We start from the raw sequence: 26,268 nt of genomic DNA on the forward strand, positions 1-26,268 counted from the left end.
ATGAAGGGTATACTGACATAGGGCTGGAGATTGTAAACCTTCTACCGCCTTCTACCGCCAAAAAACCTTTCAATAGGGTAAAAAAAGGGTGGGAGATATTGGAGTAAAAAATTGTGGATGATCGTGAAACCAGTTTTGGACCAGAGCTGATCGGTGGAAGAAACATTGACAAAGTTTCTCATCTGCTCTGCATCCATTTGTTCTTCTGCTGTGACAGTGTTGTGTAGTCTGAAATGGGAGAATGTGGGCCATGTTGTAAGAACCTGGCATGGGGATGGAGGAACCCATTAAGCGTGATTGCAGCAGACATTATGATGTAGCCTCACGTTGTGTGTGTGTGTGTGTGTGTGTGTGTGTGATTTTGTATGTGTGTGTGTGTGTTTGTGATTTTGTGTGTGTGTGTGTGTGTGTGTGTGTGTGAGATTTTGTTTGTGTGTGTGTGTGAGATTTTGTTTGTGTGTGTGTGTGTGTGTGTGATTTTGTATGTTTGTGCGTGTGATTTTGTGTGTGTGTGTGTGTGATTTTGTATGTGTGTGTGTGTGTGTGTGTGTGAGATTTTGTTTGTGTGTGTGTGTGTGTGTGTGTGTGTGTGATTTTGTGTGTGTGTGTGTGTGATTTTGTGTGTGTGTGTGTGTGTGTGTGTGTGTGTGTGTGTGTGTGTGTGTGATTTTGTGTGTGTGATTTTGTGTGTGTGTGTGTGTGTGTGTGTGTGTGTGTGATTTTGTGTGTGTGTGTGTGTGTGTGTGTGTGTGTGTGTGTGTGATTTTGTGTGTGTGTGTGTGTGTGTGTGTGTGTGTGTGTGTGTGTGTGTGTGTGTGTGTGTGTGTGTGTGTGTGTGTGTGTGTGTGTGTGATTTTGTGTGTGTGTGTGTGTGTGTGTGTGTGTGTGTGTGTGTGTGTGTGTGTGTGTGTGTGTGTGTGTGTGTGTGATTTTGTGTGTGTGTGTGTGTGTGTGTGTGTGTGTCGCAGCATGCAGATATTAGTTGGTTGTGTATTTTCAGGACGTTGTTCTGTGTTACTGCTTCCTGCTGCCAAGTGAGTCATGTGTTTTGTTGTTTTAACAGATGATCTTGTTCTGTAAGTGGTTGTGGTGAGTTTCACTGGTTTAGTCGGACTCTTTCCTCCTTTCTCTCTTCTACATATCTACAGTCACCAACCACAACATACTGTTAACATCAGTAAACATCTGATAATAAAACACAACACACAGCAGGAGGAACTATTAATATTCTGCTGGAAAACACAAACCTGAAACAAATCCTGGTTCTTTGTTTTGATGTGTGCTGATAGTTCTGAACTCTGTGGCTTCCTGATCTTTACACGTCATTGAGGTTGAGTTTAGTAATAGATTTTTAAGTTCTCTAAAAAACATGTGACTGGACAAGCGTTAAGTTCCCTCAGACCACGTATATATAGAGTTCATTTCCTGGAAGCTTTCATCCTCCCACAGTTTTCAGCAGCAGTGTGGACACCAGCTCTCCAAATGTCACAGGATTTTATTTTCTACTTATTTATTTTCTCATCGAGGAGTGTTGAGAGACGCAGACAATCGTAATGAGCAGGTTTGAATCGCACTTTTCCACTCTTCTGAATTAATTTTATTTCTCAGCCTGAAAGCACGTTGATCACCATGATGATGAGTTCTTCCTGAAACGTGATCGCAAAATTATTCTCACCTGGCTGATAGATGGTTTCACACCTTTTAGTTAGCGTTTGTTCTGTAGTGTTTTAAGACGATAATCACACACTTTATGTCACCCAGATGTGGATGAGGTTCCTCTTTAGAGTCTGGTTCCTCTCAAGGTTTCTTCCTCATTCATCTAAGGGAGATTTTTATGTCACAATCTCCCCAGGCTGCTCATCAGGGAATAAACACACATCATTCAATTATATTCAAGTTTTTGTTCTATAATTCTTACATTCTGTAAACCTGCTTTGAGACAATATCCATTGTGAAAAGCGCAATAGAAATCAACTTGGAATTGAACGTGAGCGTGTAAGTAGCTCTGAACACTTTTGATGGCGAATGACCATTTAGGGAGGTGGGCTGAACTTCTTCCTTTCTTTTCACGATTCCTTTCCGGTTTTTCTCATCATCTCATCCTCATCGTCTCCCCATTCTTTTATTTTACTTTGACTGTTAGATAATAATAATGGCTCATGTAAACAACGTCCTGGATGCAGGAGACAACGACGGTGATTCTTGTCTAAACGGTGGGATGAATTAGAACATAGAAGTCTCGAGGCGGCTTTTCGTCTCCGTTTATTCCAGAGCTCATCCCAGAGCTCATCGTGTAGAATTCATGATATTTTATAACAATTAGAATAATTTGTATTTCAGATTTTTACTTTCACCCAAATGAGTACTGATGTAGTTTAGTGATGTTTTTGTTTGACACGTGTAAGTCGCAGTGTTGCATATTTTATTGCGCAGTAAGCTTTGTTTCTAGCTAGCGTCCGACATTATCCGTTAGCTCCTAGCTTCACTGCTCAGTGTTTATAGTCTCTAATTTTGGGTTCTCTTGTCCATTATTTAGTGATATTTTGTTTTACTGATGTGTCACTTTGTGTCAGAACATTGACTTTTGTTCACACTCATAGTGTTTTTAATTTTTTGGAATAAAAGCCAGCGTGTTCGACTTCCCCTTAATCGGCCATTACAGAAATTTACGACATCCATGTTGTATAACGAACACAGTGGATTTCTACTTTTTCTACATAAATTGAGTTATTTTTATTCACATATTAAAGCCATGGGGGACACAATCTTTTCTACTGCACAATAGACAAATGTTTTCTTTTATATATGATTTATATTGTTTGTTTCAGGTGGCTTCTGGAGAGCTGTGTGGGCTTCTGTCTGCAGCTTTTCTTCTCAGCTTTGGGACCAGATCAGAGACAGGTTCAGGGGTGGAGGTTAGCGTCCTAATGCTTAATATTTATCAAATAAAATAAATAAAACAAATATTGTCTAAAACACAAAAGTTTTAAGTGTTTGGGTTTTTAATAAGTGAGATTATTATTATTATTGTTGTTGTTGTTGTTGTTGTTGTTGTTATCATTATAAATCAAATATTTCTTTATTTATTTCGATTAATATAAAGTCATAGCTTTTTTCCAAATGATCTCAAAACCTGATACATGAAATATTTCAGCTATTAAAAATGAACTTTTATCTTATATGTTTATAATAAAAAAATAAAATAAAAGTTTATTTGCGGTTATTTCCCATGAGGTCTGTGGACGGAGAGAAAAGTCCATAAAGATCTCTCTAAAGTTTCTAGACATTTCTGACAGTTTAGTATGAGATGTTATCGTGTGTTTATTTGATGAGTTTTATATAATAAACACTTGAACCCTGTGTTTTTAGATGATGATGGAATAAACCCATCAGTGGAGGAGACAGAACCAGTACAGCTGCACAGCTCAGTTCGTCCGTTCTCCTCTAACTACGACATGTTCCACCCTGGGCTGTAATGGACAAGGTTTTATTGCCACAACATTTTGAGATTGGGGGATGCTGTTTGCATTGTGGGTATACTGATATAACGAGGAACATAGAAGAATATTTGGACAGAGGAGAAAAGATACAATCCAGAAGAGGAGAAGGAATGACAGAAAAATCCTCGCCTAATAGTGGTTCTTATGCAAAGTGAATTGGTTAACTTGATGCAGGATAATGGACAGGGAATTGGAACAACAAGTAGAAGATGGACTTCTGAATCAACTCCTGGTGAGGCTACATCTTTAGAAAGGATATGGGGGTTGGTTTTGATCCTGACAGGCATAACAACACACTCATGCTCTACCACTTTGGAAGTCCCTCTGCCCCCCTGCGCTGAGGAGAATATAATATGGGGCAGTGGTAGCTCAGTGGGTAAGACTCAGGACTCAATCACAACTGCCTCCATCTTCCATCCTGCAGGGAGGAGGGTAATGTAAATGTATGTAAATCTCAAACGCAGAAACAGAGAAAAACCTTTCATTCTCACACAGTGTTCACCAGCAGTGTGGATACCAGCTTGGAGAATGTCAGATTATATTCCTCATGTATTCATGCTCTATTTAAAGATTCTGCGCCCCCTGTGGGGGTTGGACCACTGAGGGAAATTTTGCTGAAATTATTAAATATTGATCAGAATTCATTCTGTTTTCATACAGATTCATTGTATTTCAGATTTTTTCACTCAAATGATTTGACTTGTTCAGTGATGGTTTGTTTGACTCATGTAAGCAGCAGTGTTGAATCATTTTCCCGTGCAGTGAGCAGACGCTATCATGGTTTATTAATTAGCATCGCTCGTTACCTGTTAGCTTCTACCTTCTACAGTTATATAATTGCAAGTAAAAAAATACTTCGACACTTTTACACATTTATAGATAAAACACTAAAACTCTCATTTAACACTATTTCTGCTCATAGGACGTGTCTTTAATTATAACACTGTAAAAAAATAATCCAACCAAAAATTAATTTATTAATACATCAGTAACACACAATACATCAGTAACACATCAGTAACACACAATACATCAGTAACACATCAGTAACACACAGAAACCTGATCATTTATCATCTTTACTAACAATTATTCAGAATTTAGTTATCTGTTCCGATACTGTGTCAAAAACAAGCACCAACAATAACACAATCATATTTATCAATAATACATATCTGGGGTTTGTTTCATTTTTGTTTATTTGAACACTTTATACATAAAATAAAAAGAGATTCATTCTGCCTATAATCCTGATTAGATATGATTTGGCATTATTTCTATAACATTTAGATTATATTATTATATTAGTTATTTATATATATATATATATATATATATATTCCTAAATCATTCTGTATTAAATAAAAGTGAATAATTCATGCGTTTAATCTTTAAAGAAAAGCAAAAGGCAAAATGAATATAATAAAACAGAGTGGTGTTTGTTCCTGGTGCCGTGTCCCGTGCTCCAGTCTCGGTATCTAACACCACTTCACTCGCTCGTACTTCTTGGCTCGGGGATCTTGGATGTGAGCTCGGCTCACGTGTCTGGTGCGAACGCTGCAGGTTTCTTCGTAGATCTTGTCTCCGTCATCATCCTCTTCATCGTCAGCTACCAGGTGTTTAAACACTGTGTTTAATTCATCTGCCGGATCGTTCCGGTTCCTGTGTCCCCTCGGCCCTGGTCCCGCCCTCGTCCTCATCCTCATGATGAAGGCGTCATCCAGCTCGCGCTCCACCGCCGCCTGCAGGTTCCTGTAGAGATCCACAGCCACAGAGGCTCCGGTGAGAAGAGACTCGGGTTCGGCGCCTCTCATCAGCTCATCCGCGACAGTGTGTACCAAAGGGCCGCTGTACAACCTGACACACACACACACACGCACATGAAAACAGAACAAAAGCTCAGTCAATGCCAAACATGGCTCATGTTTTAAACATCAGCATGCAAACACACGTCTTATTTTTTATTTCTTGAGACAAAATTCAATGTAAAGCACTTTTCTGATCACAATCAAGAATCCTCGTAACCAATAGCAACCGATAATGACATCAATGCTAATGATGCTAGCAGCTAACACAGAAGTGAAGTGAGGAAGGCTACAATGCAGCTATAAGGACAAATGATAATAAACAGAATGTGTATCTTCACCTCTCATATCTTCTGGTTCGTGTATTTAGTTCTTTCGTTACGTGACTCCTATAAATATTGTAACAATAATCTTAAGATTCTGACCAAAGAAAAAAAAGATCATTGCACTGTGTCTTGTGTCACTCTGTGGGAGTCACGTGACAAAAGAACGAGCGACTCGGACCAGTAGAAAATAAACAAATCACTTTTTGAGACGACTCTTTCATAATAAACGAATAGTTAATAAACGACTCATCACTATTCCAAATCTTATCTTATTATTACTACCGCTTTATGCAGCTGTCAATCAATATGGTATCTGCCACGCCCACAATAAAGGATTATTTAATAACGCTAGACTAACGGGCGGGGCTTCATGACTGTTTACTGTTTGACCTACAAGCTGTACACAATCTACTCCAAACATACAGGTTCAGCAGTGAGGCTTAACATCTCCAAAATTGTTGTAAGGAGTAAAGAGTGAGCGTACCAGGATAACTCCGGCTCTGGTACCGGATGGTTCAGGAGCTGGTTAAGAGCAAAGCTGTACTTCAGACACGACTGCCACTGACTGTAATTGTGAGCCAGCTCCAGGTCCAACATCACCTGACCTTTTAAATCCTGCAGGACTTTCATCCTGAAATCACCAATCCTGCCTCTAAACACAGGAGAAGAAGTGATTATATCAACCACACTGATCATCTAACTTACAACGTCCATGTATCCACACTGCACACATGTATAAACCATTAAAGTGCTTTCTGAAAACTATCTGTACAAACAGCACAAACCATCATAGGACACATCATACTCCATATCCTTCTCTTCCTGTCACCCTTTCTCTCTCTCTCTCTCTCTATCTCTCTCTCTCTTTCTTTCTTTCTTTCTTTCTTTCTTTCTCTCTCTCTCTATCTCTCTCTCTCTAAACATGCTCCTGAGGTTCCAGTGATCACTGTTCCTGCTCCTCTTCTACTCAGATCTTCCCACTTCGTCCTGGTCTTTCTCTGGATGATGTTCTCTTCAATTGAGGCGACTCTGTGCAGCTGGAGATGTTTCTCATCAACCCTTGGGTGGTTCCATGAAACTCCAGAGTAAGAACAGGAACTCTGAGGATTTGGACTGTAGTTAATATCAACAGTCTGCTACACTGACTCAGGACTACAGTTTGCTCTGATCTCCATCACTGCACCTCAACATCGTTTATCTGTAATAAATGGACATTTGGTGGCACCCAGATGAGGATGAGGTTCCCTCTTGAGTCTGGTTCTTCTCATGGTTTCTTCCTTATACCATCTCAGGAAGTTATATATTTTTATGCAGCTTTATAACCTCTTTATCTCTGTAAAGCTGCTTTGAGAAAACATCCACTGTTAAACAAATAAACAAATGAACACGCACACACACACACACGCACACACACACACGCACACACACACGCACACACACACACACGCACATGAAAACAGAACAAAAGCTCAGTCAATGCCAAACATGGCTCATGTTTTAAACATCAGCATGCAAACACACGTCTTATTTTTTATTTCTTGAGACAAAATTCAATGTAAAGCACTTTTCTGATCACAATCAAGAATCCTCATAACCAATAGCAACCGATAATGACATCAATGCTAATGATGCTAGCAGCTAACACAGAAGTGAAGTGAGGAAGGCTACAATGCAGCTATAAGGACAAATGATAATAAACAGAATGTGTATCTTCACCTCTCATATCTTCTGGTTCGTGTATTTAGTTCTTTCGTTACGTGACTCCTATAAATATTGTAACAATAATCTTAAGATTCTGACCAAAGAAAAAAAAGATCATTGCACTGTGTCTTGTGTCACTCTGTGGGAGTCACGTGACAAAAGAACGAGCGACTCGGACCAGTAGAAAATAAACAAATCACTTTTGAGACGACTCTTTCATAATAAGCGAATAGTTAATAAACGACTCATCACTATTCCAAATCTTATCTTATTATTACTACCGCTTTATGCAGCTGTCAATCAATATGGTATCTGCCACGCCCACAATAAAGGATTATTTAATAACGCTAGACTAACGGGCGGGGCTTCATGACTGTTTACTGTTTGACCTATAAGCTGTACACAATCTACTCCAAACATACAGGTTCAGCAGTGAGGCTTAACATCTCCAAAATTGTTGTAAGGAGTAAAGAGTGAGCGTACCAGGATAACTCCGGCTCTGGTACCGGATGGTTCAGGAGCTGGTTAAGAGCAAAGCTGTACTTCAGACACGACTGCCACTGACTGTAATTGTGAGCCAGCTCCAGGTCCAACATCACCTGACCTTTTAAATCCTGCAGGACTTTCATCCTGGAAATCACCAATCCTGCCTCTAAACACAGGAGAAGAAGTGATTATATCAACCACACTGATCATCTAACTTACAACGTCCATGTATCCACACTGCACACATTTATAAACCATAAAAGTGCTTTCTGAAAACTATCTGTACAAACAGCACAAACCATCATAGGACACATCATAATCCATATCCTTCTCTTCCTGTCACCCTTTTCTCTCTCTCTCTCTCTCTCTTTCTCTCTCTCTATCTCTCTCTCTCTAAACATGCTCCTGAGGTTCCAGTGATCACTGTTCCTGCTCCTCTTCTACTCAGATCTTCCCACTTCGTCCTGGTCTTTCTCTGGATGATGTTCTCTTCAATTGGAGGCGACTCTGTGCAGCTGGAGATGTTTCTCATCAACCCCTTGGGTGGTTCCATGAAACTCCAGAGTAAGAACAGGAACTCTGAGGATTTGGACTGTAGTTAATATCAACAGTCTGCTACACTGACTCAGGACTACAGTTTGCTCTGATCTCCATCACTGCACCTCAACATCGTTTATCTGTAATAAATGGACATTTGGTGGCACCCAGATGAGGATGAGGTTCCCTCTTGAGTCTGGTTCCTCTCAAGGTTTCTTCCTTCTGCATCTCAGGGAGTTTTTCCTTCACCACAGTCTCCACCGACTTGTTCATCAGAGACAAACTTACACTTATAAACAACATCTTCATTTTATCTCCACATTATCTGTATGAAGCTGCTCTGAGACGATGTTCATTATTAAAAGCTCAATACAAATAAACATGAAGTAGTTTTTTTCATTTCTGATCTGAGAAACGCTCCAAACATCTTGTTTTTCTCTATCCCTATCTCAGTCTGATCCATATTCAACTTACTCTGATTGTGAAGATCTTATTGTTCTGATCACTCTCTGATCTTCATCTCGTCTGGTCTTTTCATTCACTGCCTCTGTCTGATCATCCTCAATCTGATCCGTACTTACTAGTCAGTCTGATCTTTACCTATGGCAGTCGGATGGTCTCTGCACAGGTGTCCGTAGACCAGGCCGACAAGTAAAGCCCAGAATATTTCAGCTTTCGGCTCGGGTTCTGCATGCTTTAGCCAGAAACCTGTGACGTACGAGGCAAGCTGCAGATTTGCTGGGATGAGGTGCAAATTAAACAATGGAGATACACCGAGTGCATCCAGCAGGATCTGCAGACGTAAACTTTCTGGTGTCTACAACAGAAGATCAGAAGTCATGATATCAGTGGAAGTATCATCAGCATAAATGCATAAGCATAAATCACAAACCCAAGAGAACCATGTGGAACTCCTGGAAAAGTGCTCATACTATGTGATTTGTAAAATAAAATATTTTCCAGTAAGTTACAAACAATCTAATCTAACCAGCTATCAGATATCAGAGATGACCCCTCAGCTCTACCTCCCACAGTGAGTCCAGGTGAAGGTTTGTTGCTACACATTGTGGTAAAACTGCTGGAACCATGGAGCTGGTCAGCATCGTTCCCGTCCTGTCGAACTCCTCCACACTGTGTTCCGGTTCCTCTCCAGAAGACCTGCTACGTTTACCGACTTTCTGCCACCTGGTACACAGCAGGACCCCGTACATCACCTGTCGTATCGGTCGAGACGTCTCGTTGCTGCTGCTCAGCCCAAAATCCTCCACCTGGAAGTTCAACATGACCCTCTGCAGTGTCAGGACATCAATGACAGTGGATGCCAGCTTTCCTTCTGCCAGAGGTTTCAGACTCCAGTCGGGCAGGTTCTCTAAAGGGCCTGGAGTTCTTCCCTGAGGTTCTCCACTTATAAAGAACTGGGCTATGGAGCTGGGATTGAGTCTGTACTCTGCCATTCCCTGATATATTGCTGATCGAATAGTGGCTGATTTCCGGTTCTTCCCCAGAGGGCTGAGGAGAGCAGGGATGGCTTCTTTTGGGCTGGGAAAACGTGATAACCACATGAGCAAACCATCGATCTGGGCGGTTCCTCCAGGTCTAGTTGAGAACTTTGCAAAGTTTGGAAGTTCACTCTTGTCCAGTTTGGTGTGGCTGGTGCCTAAGATGATGGCAAAAAGTGGAAGATGATATTTATTCATGCGGTTAAAAGCGCTGCAGAGATTTAGAACATGGTATGACTTTGTAGGAATGAACATTTTGGTTTTGCCCCTCAGCAGACTCAATTTCCTCCACTGGAAATGACTAAGGGGCAAAAATCCACTTTTGATAATGAAGATGTAGAAGTCGCTGTTGTTGGACAGAACTGGACACTTCCACTCACTCGCCAAAGCGGCCGCTTCACAAGTTGCCTCTGCCAGACACTGTATAAAGGGAACTCCGAGTTTCCGGAGGACCTGCTTGAACACATTTTTGAGGAGAATGGGTAAAACTTCTTCTGAACACCCCTTAGACAACCTGTCAGCTTTGATGATAACTTTTTGGCGGTTTGTCTTCTTTCTTTCAAGTTTTTTCCCCCTGAGGTCGTCCCCTCCATTGAGCAGCACGTATGGCTCGATATTACAGATACTGAGATTTTTGAAAAACTGCTTAATCGTTTTCTCAAACTCGGCATAATCTCCACCATGTGCTTGATCCATGTGAGACCCGTGGTAAAGAAAGAGGAACAAACTGGATCCATCGATGATGAGTTTGCTTTCTCTGAAGCAGCGTGTCTTCAGGAACTCAGTGTTGCTCTTAATATAGCCGTGAAGACCGTGGACTCCCATAATGAGCAAAATCTGGTGCATGAAATATAAAACAATGAAAGTATATTGAGTTTCCCTGAAAAATCGGACAATCAGTCTTTTATTATAGACAGTTGTATAGCTACTATTTTACCACCTTCAGCTCCTGACTAGGCCTGATATCAGGCAGGACCTTGAAGAAGTCTATGGGAAGTGTCTCCCATCCTGCTTAGAATCATAATCCACACACCTTCCTCCACTCTGGGAGTCGTTCTGCCCCATGCTGGGGATGTGGCTCTGCCTTCCTGCCCTCATAACAATCTCACTCAGTCTGACTGACCTGCTGTGCATGCTGCTCTGCCTCACTGTGCACCTGTAAACATCTCCACCTTCTCATGGCACCACTTTGGATTTTCTCTGCTCAGCTGAGGACATCATGCCACCTTCCTGATCACCTGACAGTATGGCTCCACCACCCTGCTTAAGAACTTTGTTCCACCTTTTAGGTTATAGTTTTGTTTCTATGTCAAATCATTTTGTCTTTTGTTTAATTGTGAGGTTTTTTAGGGGGTATATATGCACTTTATAAAAAACCTGCACTTCTCTGCCGTGTTACAGCACAACAGCACAGTGACGGGCAGAAGTCATATCACTTTTCTTTTACTGAATCATTTCTTTTTTAATGAGTTACATGGTTCCAGACTTGCATTATTCACTGTTTATTAACTTTGTACTTCTGAAATTTTGTTCTAAATTCTAAATTTGATTACTGGACAAAACCCAGCAGACAAAAATATGCATAAACTGTGCATGAAGTAAAAACTGTTTAAATAACAAAAACATCTGATTTCTAATCTAATTCTTACTTTATATTTATTGCATTTGGTACACTTATACATCTGCTTGGTTTTGCTGGAAATTGAACTCACAACCTTCTGATCCAAAACTCAACATCTTAACCACTGAGTTATCACATGATGTAAACAACACACACTGTACAGTGTTACACAAACATGATAATAATAATATTAATAATAATAATAATAATAATAATAAAGGTTTAATTGTGAACATTGATCATCAGCGTCTTCACATTTAAGTCATATTAAAAATAAAACGAAACTAAACTCAGCCTTTATGTATTTAATGAAACAATACTTTTGATGTTTATGGAATCTTGAGTTTTACCTCAATTGCCTTTAGAGCTGTGAGTCAATAACCGCTCAGGAGAAGAGCCTGTAGGACTGAAGTTCTTCTGAGGTTCTGCGTCTCAGACCACACGATGAGTTTCTGAAGCTCTGTGAACTTCTCTCTGTGTTTGCTCTGCAGCAGAGGGAGGGTGATTTGCCACGCGGCCGCTAGGGGCGCTGCATCCCCTTATCAGGAAACCGAAACTTAAAAGATTGGAGAAAAGCGAAAGCTGCACGGGTTCGGTTTCACGTGCAGATAAGCTCGTGCCCAACATTCCTTTAGTGTTTATTTATTCATCTCTGCTCATTTTATTCTATTTAACAATACAGTTTCTAAAACAGAACGACTTTTAGTGCATGTGCATTTATGTTACATACCAGTTATTATTATTATTATTATTATTATTATTATTATTATTATTATTATTATTATTAATCCTTATATAGAATAAATATTTTGAATGATTTCTACACTATTTCTGCTCCTGGGACAATTATGTGAATGTTTTATTAGAGAAAATACACTAACTGAAACAAACTGAATAACGATTATTAAACCCTCAGTGATTAAACCAAGACTTTATTCCAAACCTCTGTTCAGTTCTCTGATCCGAGTTGTCAGAGGTGTTGATTAGTTTTTCCATAAAAGCATTTCGGTGTTTCATGAATAGAAAACTGTGTGTACATGTGAAGCTTGCTGTAAGGAGACGTTTATACAATGAACATGTATGAAAGGAGTCTCCAGTGTCAGCGCTTTCTGACTTCTACTAGAGAACATGTGTTTACAGCTGCTATATCTTAAGTGACAACTAGAACTTGAATCGTGAATGTTAAATGTTATTTAAATGGATAAAAATAACTTTGCTTTACTGTAACTAAGGGAGACTTGGCATGACGATGGCGTGATGATGGCGTGACGATGGCGTGATGATGGCGTGACGATGGCGTGATGATGGTGTGATGATGGCGTGACGATAGCGTGATGATGGCGTGACGATGGTGTGACGATGGTGTGACAGGCATGCTTGGCTTTATTAAAGACGAGTGGTTTAAACAGGCAGGGGCGACAACGGCAAGCAAATACACACAAGAAAAGACAAAGTGTAATCCAAAAAACAGGCAAAGGTCGTGGCAGGCAGCAAACAATTATAAACCTAGGTAAACAGTCATACGCCAAAAACGTGAAATCTCTAGAACATGGAAACGTGGAACTTGGCAAAGCGAGAACTTGGTAATACCGGCTGACATCAACAAACAATTAGTACGTCAAAACACAACAATGTGTTTGTGACTGTGTCCTATTTGTAGTTCTCCTGTTGGGAACTGGGAGGAGTCTGTAATTAGTTCCCAGGCAGTACTGTAGTCTAATGAAAAACAGTCTTGGTAACAGTGGTGCCCTCTGGTGTTGAGTGGGAGGAATGACAGGGAGCGTATACGTGATATTTATAACAGGGGTTTTACAGTTTTTCTCAGTTGCTTTGGAGCGTTTCTCAGATCAGACATGAAATTCTCCAAACTACTTGTTCAACCACCCCATTATTTTGTCATTGTGCACATCATAAAATAATTTTCTGGTTGCTTTTGGTAAAAGGACGTTTCATTCTGATTTTAATGAGATGTTCATTGACACAAATACTTACTTTTAAGAGATGAACTAAGAGTTTTGAGAAAGGTTCGGGCTATTGCAAGAAATCAACTGGGCTTTGCTTTTCATACACATTGTTTTGCACTGATTTGCAAACATTAAGGAGGATTCGAGAAACGATCCAAAGCAACTGAGAACAACTGTAATAAAAGCGCTGTTGAACTTTGTTTCCCTCTAGTCGACAAACTAATCATGACACCCAGAAACGTGAGAAACACGAGCCTCAGCCCAGTTTAGTAACAAACAGCTCCAGCATGTGTGTAGAGGAAGTGTGTGATGATATCAGTGCCATGGTGTCACATCTGAACTTTCAATATATTTAGTGTTTAATCCATTTCTGCACAGACCCTCTAAAAAAAACCTTAAAAATGCATTCATTCATGTTTAAACATAAAAAGATATATATTAATATCAGTATGCAACACAAATAATGAAAAACCCTAATAATAACTAGTAACTATTATAATAAAGGAAACGTGATTTGAAAATGACAGTGGTCACATGCTGTTCTGCATCAATTCTCTAATTCCTCATTTTTCTCTGCACTTCATCACATCTGGCTAAACAGGTGAGAAAAAGAAAAGAATACAGCAGAATAAGGCTGAATGTTTGGTCTGATGCTAGTCTGGGGTTGTAAGCGTGCCTCAGAGCTCAGAGCAAAAAACTCACGAGGGAACATTTGTGTACGTTTGTGTAAAGTTTTGCATGTAACGCTGAACACCAGGTCACGGCCCAGACTCAAGTTCCATCGAAGGTGGTGTCACATGAACACACATTCACAGGGGCTAAACTTAGCTCTGCTGAACACGAGGAAGACACAAGAAAACACACACACACACACACACACACACACACACACACACACACACTACACCGGATTTAACTGGAGTGTTTCAAAAGTTTAACGGAGGGAAAATCTGTGTTTATATCATTTACTCTGAGGAAGACGAAGCCGAGGCCAAACATCTAAAACGTCACATCCTGAAGATATTTTCACTCATGATACGGTTTTAAAGCAATTTTCTCACAATGTCTCCAGATATCTCGTCTCTCTGGGCTCTTTGCCTCATCCTGATGTTGTGTAAGTTTATTATTTTATTTTCATCATTTATTTATTCCTGTTGTTGTTTTTATTCCTTTTACGCCACGGAATTGTGTTACTTAAATGAACGTCACGGTTTTTAGCCATTTATAGTTACATTATTTAATGTTAGATCAGTTCCTCTTCTGATTTCCGTTATAGCAGCTATAAACACACTTCCCCTGACACTGGAGGCTCCTTCCATAAATATCAAATAAACACATTTCTCCTTCCAGGAATCTTCACCACATCTGCTATTGCACACGTTTATCTTTCCTGCGATTGTATGAAGCGTCTACTCATCTACTACAGAAACGATAACGCAGTCATACTGCATAAACCCGCTGTTGTAAAGAATTCATTAACGCCTGATGACCAATCAGAAGGCAGATCTAATGTGGGGTAAATCATGTGACCGAAGTGTGTTTATTTGATTGGTGTGTTTGTGTTTGTATCGCACAGCTGGATGGTGCGATGCCAGCTGTGCCGAGGTGGACTCCATGACGGAGGCAGTGGTCGGGAAGGAGTTCCTGTTAGGATGCATCTCCTGTAAGAAGCGTGAGGAAGTCAGCGGTGCTGCGACGGTGGACTGGCATTTTAAACCCGCCGGAGGAAACGATTCCTTCCACGTCAGTGAGATCAAAAACTCCAGACAACCAGAATCATGATCCTTACTGATGATGATGATGATGTTCTGTGTCACATCTGTAGGCATAATTGGGATGAAAGTTGTTCATCAGAACCTTGTTGTTACCCACTGACTTCATTTAAGGTGGAATTTTGATGTTTTTTTTCCTGAAAGACTTGTCAGGAAATGTTTGATTTTCTGCAGACGTGACACAGAGCTGTGATTTCAGAATCAGGATTTCTGCAGGAATGATTCTCCAGTCGATTCCACAGAGCGTGTGATTCAACGTTTCTGTTCCCACTCATGATTTTGTCATGATAACTGTGATTAGCTCCTGTTTACAGTGTATAAGTGTGGTTTTTATTTTCTCCTCTCATCCACCACATCGTATAACCATGTGAGAATACAGTTAACTCGCTTTGCTAATCGGAGAGTGAAGATAAACTGAAGCATGTAGTCAATGAACAGTGCTAAAGTTCTAGTGTGTTTAAATAGTTGCTCATGTAGCTCTTACATTGTAATTAATAATGTTGAACAGGCCACGCCCACAAGAGACAACATTTTCAGTCGCTACGCACTTACGACAAAACAAATAACATTTTGTTTATAACTCGCTAGTGTGATCATAGCATCAGTGAGCTTCTCTCTCCTGACTCTCAGATCTTTCATTATGAATACCCGAGATCCACCATCCTGCATGAGGACTTCAACTCTCGTCTGGAGTGGAGAGGAACCAAAGGCACGGAGGATCTCCAGATTGGAGCCATTGCCAACCTGAACGTCACGTTTGACGACGTCGGCACTTACACGTGCACGTTTGAGCGCACGCTTTTCCTACCACTCGGTGACGAACACGTGACCATCAAGAAAACAGTGGAGCTCATTGTCCTGGCAGAAGGTAACGTTTTCAATTTATATATATTTATATATTAATTTATTGATTTAATTGTTGTGTTTTGTGTTCTTCAGAGAAGCCTGAGTTGACCGCAGTGATTTCAGAGATCATGATGTACGTGACCATCGTGGGGCTGCAGCTGTGGCTGATCGCCGTGCTGGTCTACTGCTACAAAAAGATCTCGGCTGAGAACGAGGCTCGCGAGGCCAGAAAAGCTCTCCGTGAAAAAAACAAGTGAGAGCCTGAAGATTATATTTGATATAAAGTTAAAGTTCCTTCAGCATCTTTGTGTATGTTTTCTGCCAGGATTTATTGACATGTGTAACAGCTAATAGCTAACTAAAAGTAGCTAACTGTATTGATGAGCTACAATACATGCGAACAACTAATTAATACAGTCATTAGCTAGCAAAGGAAACTGCTAGTCAGCGGCTGAAGATCTGACCCTAATCCACACCTCTAAAGTTCTTTTTTTCTGCTCTTCTTTTTCTTATCAACAAACAAATACTTTTCTGTAAAATTTGATTTCATTCCTTTTAATCTGTTGATTGATTTGTTTTTGCCTCTGATCTGATTTTTACTTGCAGACTTATCGACTCGAAGGACACTTGTGATGGCGTGCACTTGGAATAGCCGCACTTCCTGTCAGTCTTATTCATTAGTATTATTATTATTATTATTATTATTATTATTATTATTATTATTATTATTATTATCTAGCGCTCCTGATTTAGCCTCAGCCACTGACTACACAATGATGATCAGTAACTTTCTAACTTCATCCATTTACTTCTCTGCTAATTTGTATTTTACCAAACCTATTTAAATTAGCATATTTTTCTGTCATGCTAGTATATGTCTATTTTCATGCTAGTTTGTGAAGTTGTATATTTAATGGTATGATCGTTTGTAACACTGTTACCTGTTCTGTTAGTTTGCAGGATGAATGTTAGCATTTCACTGCTATGCTAATTTGAAAGTAACTCGGTTTACTATTATGTTAGTGTATTTGCTAAGTATTTGAACTTTAATGCTAGTTTTCCTTTATGCTAGTTTGCAAGTAAAGCTGTTTGCTCTTATTAAAGTTTTTTTGTTAGCACTGTTTAATGCCTGTATGTAAAGAAGCCTTTTCACTCCACTATAATGCTAATTCCCAGTTTACAGTTATATTAGTGAAACAGCCTAATTCCAGGTGTGATTATTTGTAAATTAGATAAGAGATGAGATAATTATCTCATTTAATTAAATGTTTATTTGTTAGTTAGATTTTGAGTGAATTAAAAGAAGTAAAACCTCTCGAGTGTACATTAGGGGAGTTTGGATCTGAACAGCCGCAGTAAACATGCAGTTAGCAGGAAGTGAATGAAAGTTTTTGTAGGTAGAAGATGTGGTGTTTATTTTTAATCTCCTGGTATTCCTCACCAGTGATGGTTCCCAGACTCAGGAGTTTGTCCAGGATGGACTCCACACTGCAGGCTCTCTGGATGATCTCTCGAGTCTGTGATGATCGATAAATACTGCACCTGAACCATCAAACAGCAAATCTTTAATATTTGATTTAATAATGCAGGTGGAGGTGTGAGGTGTTACAGGATGTTAATGTTGATGTGGAGGTGAAAAACATCCCGAGGTGGAGAGCATTATAATGGTGTAGAGTCTCACGCCTAGCTGTGGATTATCACCTGATATCATGGTCTCTTCCCAAAATTTTTGTTTTTTTGTTTTTGTTTTATTAATGTTTGCAGAACAAAACTGACTAAATGGATCAAAATAACGCTTCATTTTTTACATTACGTATTTTACATACGACTCATCGACAATTCATCCGAATCACACCTACACATAAAGTAGTGCCAGATGATTGCATTATTTTTTTATTTCTAACAATTAGTTAATTAATTAATTCGGAGGTTTTAGGTTTTTCTCCTGATGGTGACAATCAAAAATGACTTCACACGTTTTCCGTTTGCTAAAATGAAAGAAAAATGTTCTTTACCACACGGCCTTGACATCTGATCCACCTGCAGAACAGCAAAAAACATCTCAGTGATGTCACAATAACTCATCACCAAACCTTCTACACAGCCTGGATTTCAATCCTCCATATTCTTTCAGTTATTATTTTATGATTCTTATATAAAAATGAGAAAATGACATGCCAATGCTAATAATCTATATTATAGTGACTTACAGTGTATCATAAACTGCTAATAAAATGACACTATATTCATATTTTCAAGCCGAAGATAGATATTAAATGTACAAAATATAAGGATTCCAACAGAGTGAAGAAGAAGAATTTGTATACAGCAGTAATATGAAGGTCACGTTCCTCATCCATGTCATTACTTATGACCTGAAAAGAAAATACACAGAAATTATTACATAGTTGTTTGATATGATTTAGCTTTAAGTTAAACTTAGATCATAGCGTCAAAATGTTCTTCACGGTACACCATGGAGTATCTATATCATAAAGTTACTCATTTCCTGCAGGAAATATAAACTTTATCCCTAGATTCAGTGAGTCCTTGGACAAAGTATAACTAAATGCGATAATTCATGGTGCCGAGATGTTTGCTATGTCAAGATCACGAAGAAATTAGATCGTGATTACGAGAAAACAATAAAGGAAGTAAAAATATGATAATGCATGACCTCTTAGAATTCCACATGACCTGAGACCATGAGACGATTCAAACACAAATATCACTCCCTGTACGTTCTTTGTTTTCAGTTTAGCAACAGCGGCATCTAGTGTCGTTCTCCTGCATTACCATAACTACACTGTTAAAACATCGGCAGCAAAAACTTTCATTGTTTCTAAGTTTAAAGCTTAAATCCAGATTCTACAACCGGAGCACGTTTAATAACTACATTTGTTCAACATTTAACATCCAGGCTGGAATGAGATTTGTTCGAGATTATTCGAAATTCATTCTATTGGGTTTATCGTGAAACTTGCGGTTTTATCTCAAATTCTCGGATTTCTAGTGCAGGACATTTCCTGGAGTTTCTGTGCTGTCCATGTAAATTAGTTTCTTACACACACACACACACACACACACACACACATCTCAAATCGAAACCGCAAACAGAGCGTGCGCTACAGCGGACACACACACACACACACACACACGTTGTCAGAGTTAGAGAGAAAGATGACCGGCAGTTAGAAGAGGATTAGACACTCAACACTGCCATGGTGCTCTAGATGAACAGGAACCGGACTGCAGAACCTGAACCTGAACCTGTTGTGGTCCTGCTGTTCTGTGGAACCAGGGGCGCCGTTAGGGGGGGTGCAGAGTATGCCAGGCATATGGGCCCAGGAGAACGCTAGGGGGCCCCCCAATCATCAATTAAAACTTGTCCAATTAGTTTTTTTTTTAATTCGTACATACACACATATATTTTAAATAATACCACTGTGGTGAAATAAAATAAATTCCCTGTAAATAAAATTAAACTATATTAACTTTAGTATTAATAATATAACATTGTATGTATGTATATATATATATATATATATATATATATATATATATATATATATATATATATATATATGGGGGCCCAAAATTCTGTCTTGCATACCCCCTTAAAACTGTTAATTGCATCCCTGTGTGGAACAGACAGTCTAATTCAATAAAAGGTTATTCTCAGTAAATTTTCTGAAGAAGAAGAAGAAGAAGAAGAAGAAGAAGAAGATGGATGAGGAGGAGCAGATGAAGGTGGAGAAGGTGGATGACAGGTGACCGGAATGAGAGAAAACGCGGGGTGGAATAGTGTAAATCTGTGCATTAAGGAAAGAAAATCCTCCTCTGCTCCTCCTTCCTGCTTTTCATGTGTATTTTAATCCTTATCTCACACACACACACACACACACACACACACACACACACACACACACACTTGCATTTGGCAGACGCTTTTAAACAGACCAACTTACAATTATTTAATTTGTACAACTGTGCGGTAATGAATTAAGGAATTGAGGAATTGAGGACTCCGTGCTGGTCCTGGTATTTAAACTCAAGACCTTCTGATCAGAGGTTCATCATCTTATTAGTTACTGATGTATTCAATGTCGGTGTGTCCACAAACTTTTGGCCATATAGTGTATGTCTTGGGATCATGGCGAGGAAAAAGGTGGGGAAAATATCAACTTTCTTCCAACATTCCATCAAAAAATTATTAATCATGATGACTTATAAAAAAAACCTTGACTTTTATCTTTATCGAATCTGGAGTTCCGAATCTACTGTTCTTAAAAGTACTGCTATCGCCTTTGCCTGTTATGGCTTCCAGGCCACCAGGGGCGCTGTAAACTGCAGAAGATCCTTCAGTTAAGAACATAATAAAGCAGAAAAACAGAAACAGATGTAAAACAGGTAAGAACAGAATGATGATTAAAGGATGAATTGGATGTATAATTATTATTGATGTAAATGGACAAGTTTGAAATTAGTGTCTAGATGAAGAAGGTGTCTGACAGATCTGGACTTTTGACTCAGACTGGATACTCTCTGTAGTAACTCATCAAAGTTGTCTACATTTTTGAGTTCAGGTTTCTACTCTTATTTCTGTTTCTCTTTCAGGTGATCTTCACCTTGTTGTGTGTGGAGTCAGTGAAGACGTGGGAATGCACGATGGAAACGATGGAATGCAGTCGAACTCGCTAAATCTTGTGTCTATCGCTTAATAAATATACAGTTTTATTTGATCAGAGATTCATAATGAATTAATATACAATAAAAACCCTTTGATTTTATATAACAATTTATTTACAGTAATTCACAATGTGATGGAGACAAACTAATCACAGACTAATCACTAGGATACATCATTGGTTGGTGTTTTGATGCTAGGAGAGGTAGCTAAACACATTACACGTTATTTATATACATCTACATACATATAAAATAGATATGTTTTAAAAGATGAGAAGTTGCATTGATTACTGAAGGACACATGAAGCTTCCTGTTCATGTCCTCATAAAGTCCGAGTAAAAAAAACATAAAAAGTGATTTGGTTTCCGTGGCAACCCATCATCCGGGGATGAAAGTCCTCTGTTTAGAACCCGAGTGCAGAATCTCGCACCTGGTTCTGTGAAAGCGGCCCTTAATAAACAAGGACAGTTCTGTTCTATATTTAATATGTCCCCTCCTGGTCCACTCTGTCCACCGTAGGATCCATTGTGTTACTTTAGAATCCTCCAGAAGTCCAGCGCTGGAGTGTGTGAAGGTGTGTATTAGTGTAAAAATAATTGAGCACTAGCTAGTCAGCAGTTAAGCATCAGAACCTTGTCCTCTCGTGCTGCAAGTGCTTAGGTGATGTAGTTCACTTCCGGAAGAAGTCGATGAGGACGTTGTTGGATCTACTTTGTAACACTTTTTTTTTTCTAGCACTGTGTGTTAATGCTGCCAGACGTCTGCGGTCTCCTCGGACTTGGCCGGCGTCTGCGTTCCTGCGCTCACCGGTGAGATGTTCATGCTAGCCAGAACTTCTTGGGCACTTTTCCCGAGCATGCTCTGTACGTCGCAGACAAAACGGTAGACATATCGCTTGCCGGCGGTTTTGTGGATGATGTTCTTGTGGTAGTAGTAGCGCAGGCCACGGCTCAGCTTCTCGTAGTTCATTTTGGGTTTGTTCTTGCACTGACCCCACCTTTTAGCCACCTGCACGTGAGAGACAAAGCAGACGTTCACTCTTCTGATTCCGTAAATACTCAACTGTTTCTACAGTAAAGAATAAACACTTGGGGTTTTGCTGTTATAGTAAAATAATCAGTGACGGGATGCTGGAGAACTGAAGGGTTTTATTCCACTTCTACCACACCAGTGATCAGAAAAGTAATTCTTTATTATCAGAAGTACTTTTTGTCCTTTGTTGTTACATTAAATACTGTGGAGTTCCTGTTCATATTTAACTTATAGCAGCTATAAACACTTCTCTGTCCTGATGCCGTTAAACTGGACAGTTTAACTCTGACTGATACTGGAGACTCCTTCCATAAATATTAAAAAGAAAACAAAAAAGAAATTTTTATCAGTTTATTATCAGTGGAGCGTGTGCTGTATACGTCCCTGTTTGTGAGCCGTTACTATAGAAACAGTTACAGTCTGGATAATAAACCAGCACCACTGTCAGACCCGCAGTTATAGAGAATTAATTAACACCTTCTGACCAATCAGGACCCAGAACTCGTTATCATTATCTTTCGTACCTCTGCAGGGTCGGACATTTTGAATTCCCAGCCGTCTCCGGTCCAGGTGATGAAGGTGTGACACGTCGAGTCTAAGAGGAGCTCCAGGAGGAACTGCCACAGCTGAATCGGTCCTGATCCTTCACAAAGAAACGACAGTGATGAGTTTCATTAGTATCAGGATACAGAAATCTTAAATGATTCTCAGACATGCATAAAAAAGAGGGTTTTCTTCTCAGTTTTGAACTCATGAAACCTTAACAAGTTCCTTTAGAGAAGCAACCAGCAGTCCCTTAAAAGTTCCAGATGTTAGGTGTCTGATTGTGGAGAACTGTTGGAGAATCAGACCTAACGATTATCACTCCATGTAGATAACAGTAATCGTATCGTACCTGGGTAAGCGGACATCCCTGGAGACACCTCGCTGTCTCTGTCCATTCTCTGAGATGTCATGGTGTTGCGTCTCTTCACCACACGAGGAGAAAATGTCTCGGAGGTGAGTGGAGCCGGAGAGGAGGATGACGGAGGATGAGCGAGCATCTGACCACAGTAACCCGATGAAGAATAATCTGGCCAGTAAGGTACGGGTTTGTTTTGGGTCTCGGTCTCGTATAAAGGGTAGGTTCTCTCTGCATCACCTACAGCGTGAGGACGAGGACTGGGCTTAGTGAAGATGCGGATGAGGGTTCACACACGAAAGATCAACCAGATTCTAATATGGAACTTAAAACCGGCGCATTGTACCTGCATGCTCTAAACCGGATGCCGCTCTGTGGTCCAGCTCTTTGGCGGGACGGTAATGTCTGGCGGAGTCCACGGCCGGGCCGAACGGGCCGCTCTGGGACGATGAACACGCCGGGAACAGACTCTGATACGTCTGAGTGGCGGAATCCTGAAATCCTCCTGTCTGTCTGTCCATCACCATACTGTCTGGAACTGAAGAAAGCAAACAGAGGAGTTATGATGGTTTCAGACATGCTATTAAACTGCTGTCAAATTAAAGGTGTGGTGATATCTACATAAATCAGAAGCTCTTACCGCTGGTGTACGATGTCCAGCTGCTGAACTCTGGGAAAGTGTCCAGATTAAATAAGCCTGAATCCGTGGAGTGAACTAGAAGAGGAGGAAAAGAAATGAAATGTTGTATGATGAGTGTATGGTGGAGCAGGAGCAGGATGCAGCCCTGGCACAGAACAAAGAGAGCACCACCTGTGAGGAACCTTCAGCCGTTTGAGTCGTAGCTTTGGGTTTTTAGCCTGCATGGGCTACAGATAAAAACAAGATGCAGTCGAGTCTAGACACATGTTTCTCTTTAACTAATAATCATGTGGAAAATGAAATAGTGATTCTGAGATACTGTGCTGCTGTGCTGCATTTTATTTAAACACGTTATTATTTGGGACTGCAGTGATCTGATACTGACTGAAGAAGTTCTGGAGCAGCAGCAGTAGAAGAAGAAGAAGAAAAATGAAGTCATCTGAGGGATTTGGACTTACCTTTGGAGGTGTTCACATGCTCCTTGTGCGGTTCTGCGTACGTGTCCATGTACTGCGACTGGCCCGGGCCTTTACTGTCTAACAAAAAGGACAGGTCTTCACCACTGTAGTCTGTGGGTACATTATTAAAAATATGACAATGAATGAATCCTGACATCATAAACCATGTCTGAGCTTAAAAAAAAAAAAGTCTGTAATAAAAAAGGTCTATATTCTGTCACAAATTTATGAACAGAGCAGATCGACGGTCATTTCTCCGAGCGGTCGACTGACCCCACCCTACACAGCGAACTTTAGTCTAAACTACAAAAAAAAAAAAGTGAGGAAGCAGGCAGAGGACGGAGGGATGATGAAAAGGGGAGGAGAGGGGCTGCTAAATCTGTTCGAGAAGGAAGTCTGGAGGAAAGGATTAGGAAAACAGGGAGGGCGCTGCAAGAGAAAGAGAAAAAAAATCTCCGGGTGTATCTTTAACCTGCCACCCCTGGTCTCTGCACACCGTGTCCTCCCAGCGTCCTAAAAAGACCCCGTTTCTTTCCTGACGAGTCGTGAATCAGCAGCATGTCAAGGCCCAGCGCCGTGTTTGTGACAGAGATGCTGAGATTAGGGCTTTACAGATGAAGGACAGAGGAAATGTTTTGCACGAAACACTCAGGAAACGTGAGCAGAGGAAAATCCGAATGACACAAACGTGACAGCACAGGGAGGGACGTGTACCCATTACAGGATAAAAAATACTCCAGGCGTTTCAGGTTTAATAGAAATCCATTCTAAAGCTCTGTTCTAGCAGGAGTCAAATCTGAAATCTTATCCAGACGTTGGTTCTTTTCACACTTGAAATATAAAAATACAGATATAATGGAGCTGAAAAAAAAATCAGAAGAGTTTATTACCATAGGAGCTGAAATCAAATCCAACAGGAACCTCCTGAGTCCTGAAGTCCTCAGTGAAATAACCAGCCTGGAACATCTCCATCTACCAGACAAAATTTAATATTAAATACAAAATTGAAAAAACACAATCAATCAATGTATGAATGAATGAATAAATCGATCATACACACACACACACACACACACACACACACACACACACACACACACTGAACTTCATTTAGAAATTTGATATGAGATTTTATTTATAGAAATTAATAGATTGAATTTATTGTGTATTAATTTTTTGATTATAAATTTTTCCAAAGCAATTTTTAACTGTTTTCCAATATTAGTAAGTAGATAGATAGATAGATAGATAGATAGATAGATAGATAGATAGATAGATAGATAGATAGATTAATTGATTGATTGTAGACCCTGAGCTTTAAAGTTCTGAAGTTCATTAAACAGTGAACGGTACCTTCAGATTCCTCGCGAGCGTTCCGTTATCCTCTGGGCTCGAGCGCTGTGGGTTCAGATGCGCCTCGTCGTGTTTCGTCTCGTGGTCGCTCCTGTCCCGTTATAAAGAGGCGGCGCGTGTGGAGGCGGGTGTGACCCGCTCGCTGCTTCGTGACTCCACGCTCAGTGACGTCAGACGGGAGTCACGAGCGCAGATTTCGTCTCGACGTCGTTCGCAGAAAGAAAAACAATCAGCGTTAATGAGGCGAATTTCCGCCCCGAGACGAGATTTAACCAGAGCGCGCGAGCGTGTACTGATTTAACAACACATTTCACTTCATAATCTATAATCAATAATCACAATTACTGCTAGTGAACTTTTACTTTTAATAAAGTATCACATATCAACTTACATTTTAATAAAGTAATAAGAATAATAATAAGAAGAATTTAAAGATGTGTGGGTTTTTGTTCACGTTCGTATTAATATTTGGTTTTATTTTCAATAAACGCTGCAAAAAAAGAAGGAAAATGTTGGGAATTTATTTAAAAATCTTCAAAAACTTCAGCTGCGTTTATTATCTCTTCATTACAAAAACAGCAAATATTCATTTTTATATTAAATACTCCAAAACATCTCTTACATATTTATTTCTTTGTAAAATAGGAACTATTATTAAATTGTAAAACTAACAAACTATTTTTAATATCAGGTTTTCAAAGTAAATAATTTAATAACGCTTTATAATAAAGAAATGTAATATTCTGTAACTGATCTCTTTCTCTATATAATAATAATAATAATAATAATTATTATTATTATTATTTAATTATTTAAATATTATTTAATAACACAAATGTCAATGTGCAGACTATTCATATTATTGAATTATTGAATATAAATGATATATAACGTGTCTATATGAAATATATAAAGTTTATAACAGGAGAGGAGAATAAAATATATTTATAATATTTATAGTGCGTGTTTTTTATTACTGACTTTATCACTGAGGTTGTTTATTGTGCAGAATTCTCATTATACCGTGTGTGTGTGTGTGTGTGTGTGTGTGTGTGTGTGTGTGTGTGTGTGTGTGTTTGAACACTATTTGTGTATAATAAACATTTCATTGTAATTGAGTAAAGGAATGTAAAGGAGA

At 39.6% G+C, this 26,268-nt stretch overlaps 3 protein-coding genes and 3 long non-coding RNA genes across 8 annotated transcripts; 3 read left to right on the plus strand and 3 right to left on the minus strand.

Annotated features, from left to right (window-relative positions):
• The first annotated feature begins 1,415 nt into the window (after positions 1-1,415).
• Positions 1,416-4,144, plus strand: LOC124375522. The gene is made up of 3 exons (XR_006923701.1): positions 1,416-1,561; positions 2,829-2,915; positions 3,370-4,144. It is a non-coding gene; the product is annotated as an uncharacterized LOC124375522 (long non-coding RNA).
• Positions 4,145-4,281: 137 nt separating this feature from the next.
• On the minus strand, positions 4,282-11,959 carry LOC124375520 (protein asteroid homolog 1-like). Its single transcript, XM_046833961.1, has 5 exons — positions 11,825-11,959; positions 9,380-10,690; positions 8,955-9,171; positions 7,815-7,983; positions 4,282-5,356 (listed from the first exon to the last, which is right to left on the minus strand). Exons 2-5 carry the CDS (start codon positions 10,676-10,678, stop codon positions 4,978-4,980), a joined length of 2,064 nt encoding a protein of 687 aa, XP_046689917.1. The 5' UTR covers positions 10,679-10,690; positions 11,825-11,959; the 3' UTR covers positions 4,282-4,977.
• Positions 11,960-14,214: 2,255 nt separating this feature from the next.
• On the plus strand, positions 14,215-17,173 carry si:ch211-225p5.8 (uncharacterized protein LOC555567 homolog). Its single transcript, XM_046833962.1, has 5 exons — positions 14,215-14,552; positions 15,015-15,181; positions 15,841-16,078; positions 16,150-16,309; positions 16,663-17,173. Exons 1-5 carry the CDS (start codon positions 14,501-14,503, stop codon positions 16,706-16,708), a joined length of 663 nt encoding a protein of 220 aa, XP_046689918.1. The 5' UTR covers positions 14,215-14,500; the 3' UTR covers positions 16,709-17,173.
• Positions 17,174-17,343: 170 nt separating this feature from the next.
• Positions 17,344-18,502, minus strand: LOC124375523. Of its 2 annotated transcripts, none has more exons than XR_006923703.1 (3): positions 18,267-18,502; positions 18,072-18,096; positions 17,344-17,598 (listed from the first exon to the last, which is right to left on the minus strand). It is a non-coding gene; the product is annotated as an uncharacterized LOC124375523 (long non-coding RNA). The 2 variants fall into 2 exon arrangements; XR_006923702.1 differs by having other exon boundaries at positions 17,758-18,096.
• A 1,503-nt stretch (positions 18,503-20,005) lies between these two features.
• On the plus strand, positions 20,006-20,798 carry LOC124403616. Its single transcript, XR_006928918.1, has 3 exons — positions 20,006-20,224; positions 20,384-20,466; positions 20,674-20,798. It is a non-coding gene; the product is annotated as an uncharacterized LOC124403616 (long non-coding RNA).
• Positions 20,799-20,836: 38 nt separating this feature from the next.
• On the minus strand, positions 20,837-25,223 carry LOC124403615 (ETS1-related protein). Of its 2 annotated transcripts, none has more exons than XM_046877292.1 (8): positions 25,131-25,223; positions 24,668-24,749; positions 23,778-23,855; positions 23,320-23,394; positions 23,026-23,217; positions 22,674-22,919; positions 22,303-22,421; positions 20,837-21,754 (listed from the first exon to the last, which is right to left on the minus strand). In XM_046877292.1, exons 2-8 carry the CDS (start codon positions 24,747-24,749, stop codon positions 21,491-21,493), a joined length of 1,056 nt encoding a protein of 351 aa, XP_046733248.1. In that variant the 5' UTR covers positions 25,131-25,223; the 3' UTR covers positions 20,837-21,490. The 2 variants fall into 2 exon arrangements, with proteins under 2 accessions (XP_046733248.1, XP_046733247.1); XM_046877291.1 differs by having other exon boundaries at positions 23,778-23,888.
• Between the last annotated feature and the right edge of the window lie 1,045 nt (positions 25,224-26,268).

The sequence above is a fragment of the Silurus meridionalis genome, chromosome 21 (genome assembly GCF_014805685.1).
Source record: "Silurus meridionalis isolate SWU-2019-XX chromosome 21, ASM1480568v1, whole genome shotgun sequence".
NCBI classification, from domain to species: Eukaryota; Metazoa; Chordata; class Actinopteri; order Siluriformes; family Siluridae; genus Silurus; species Silurus meridionalis.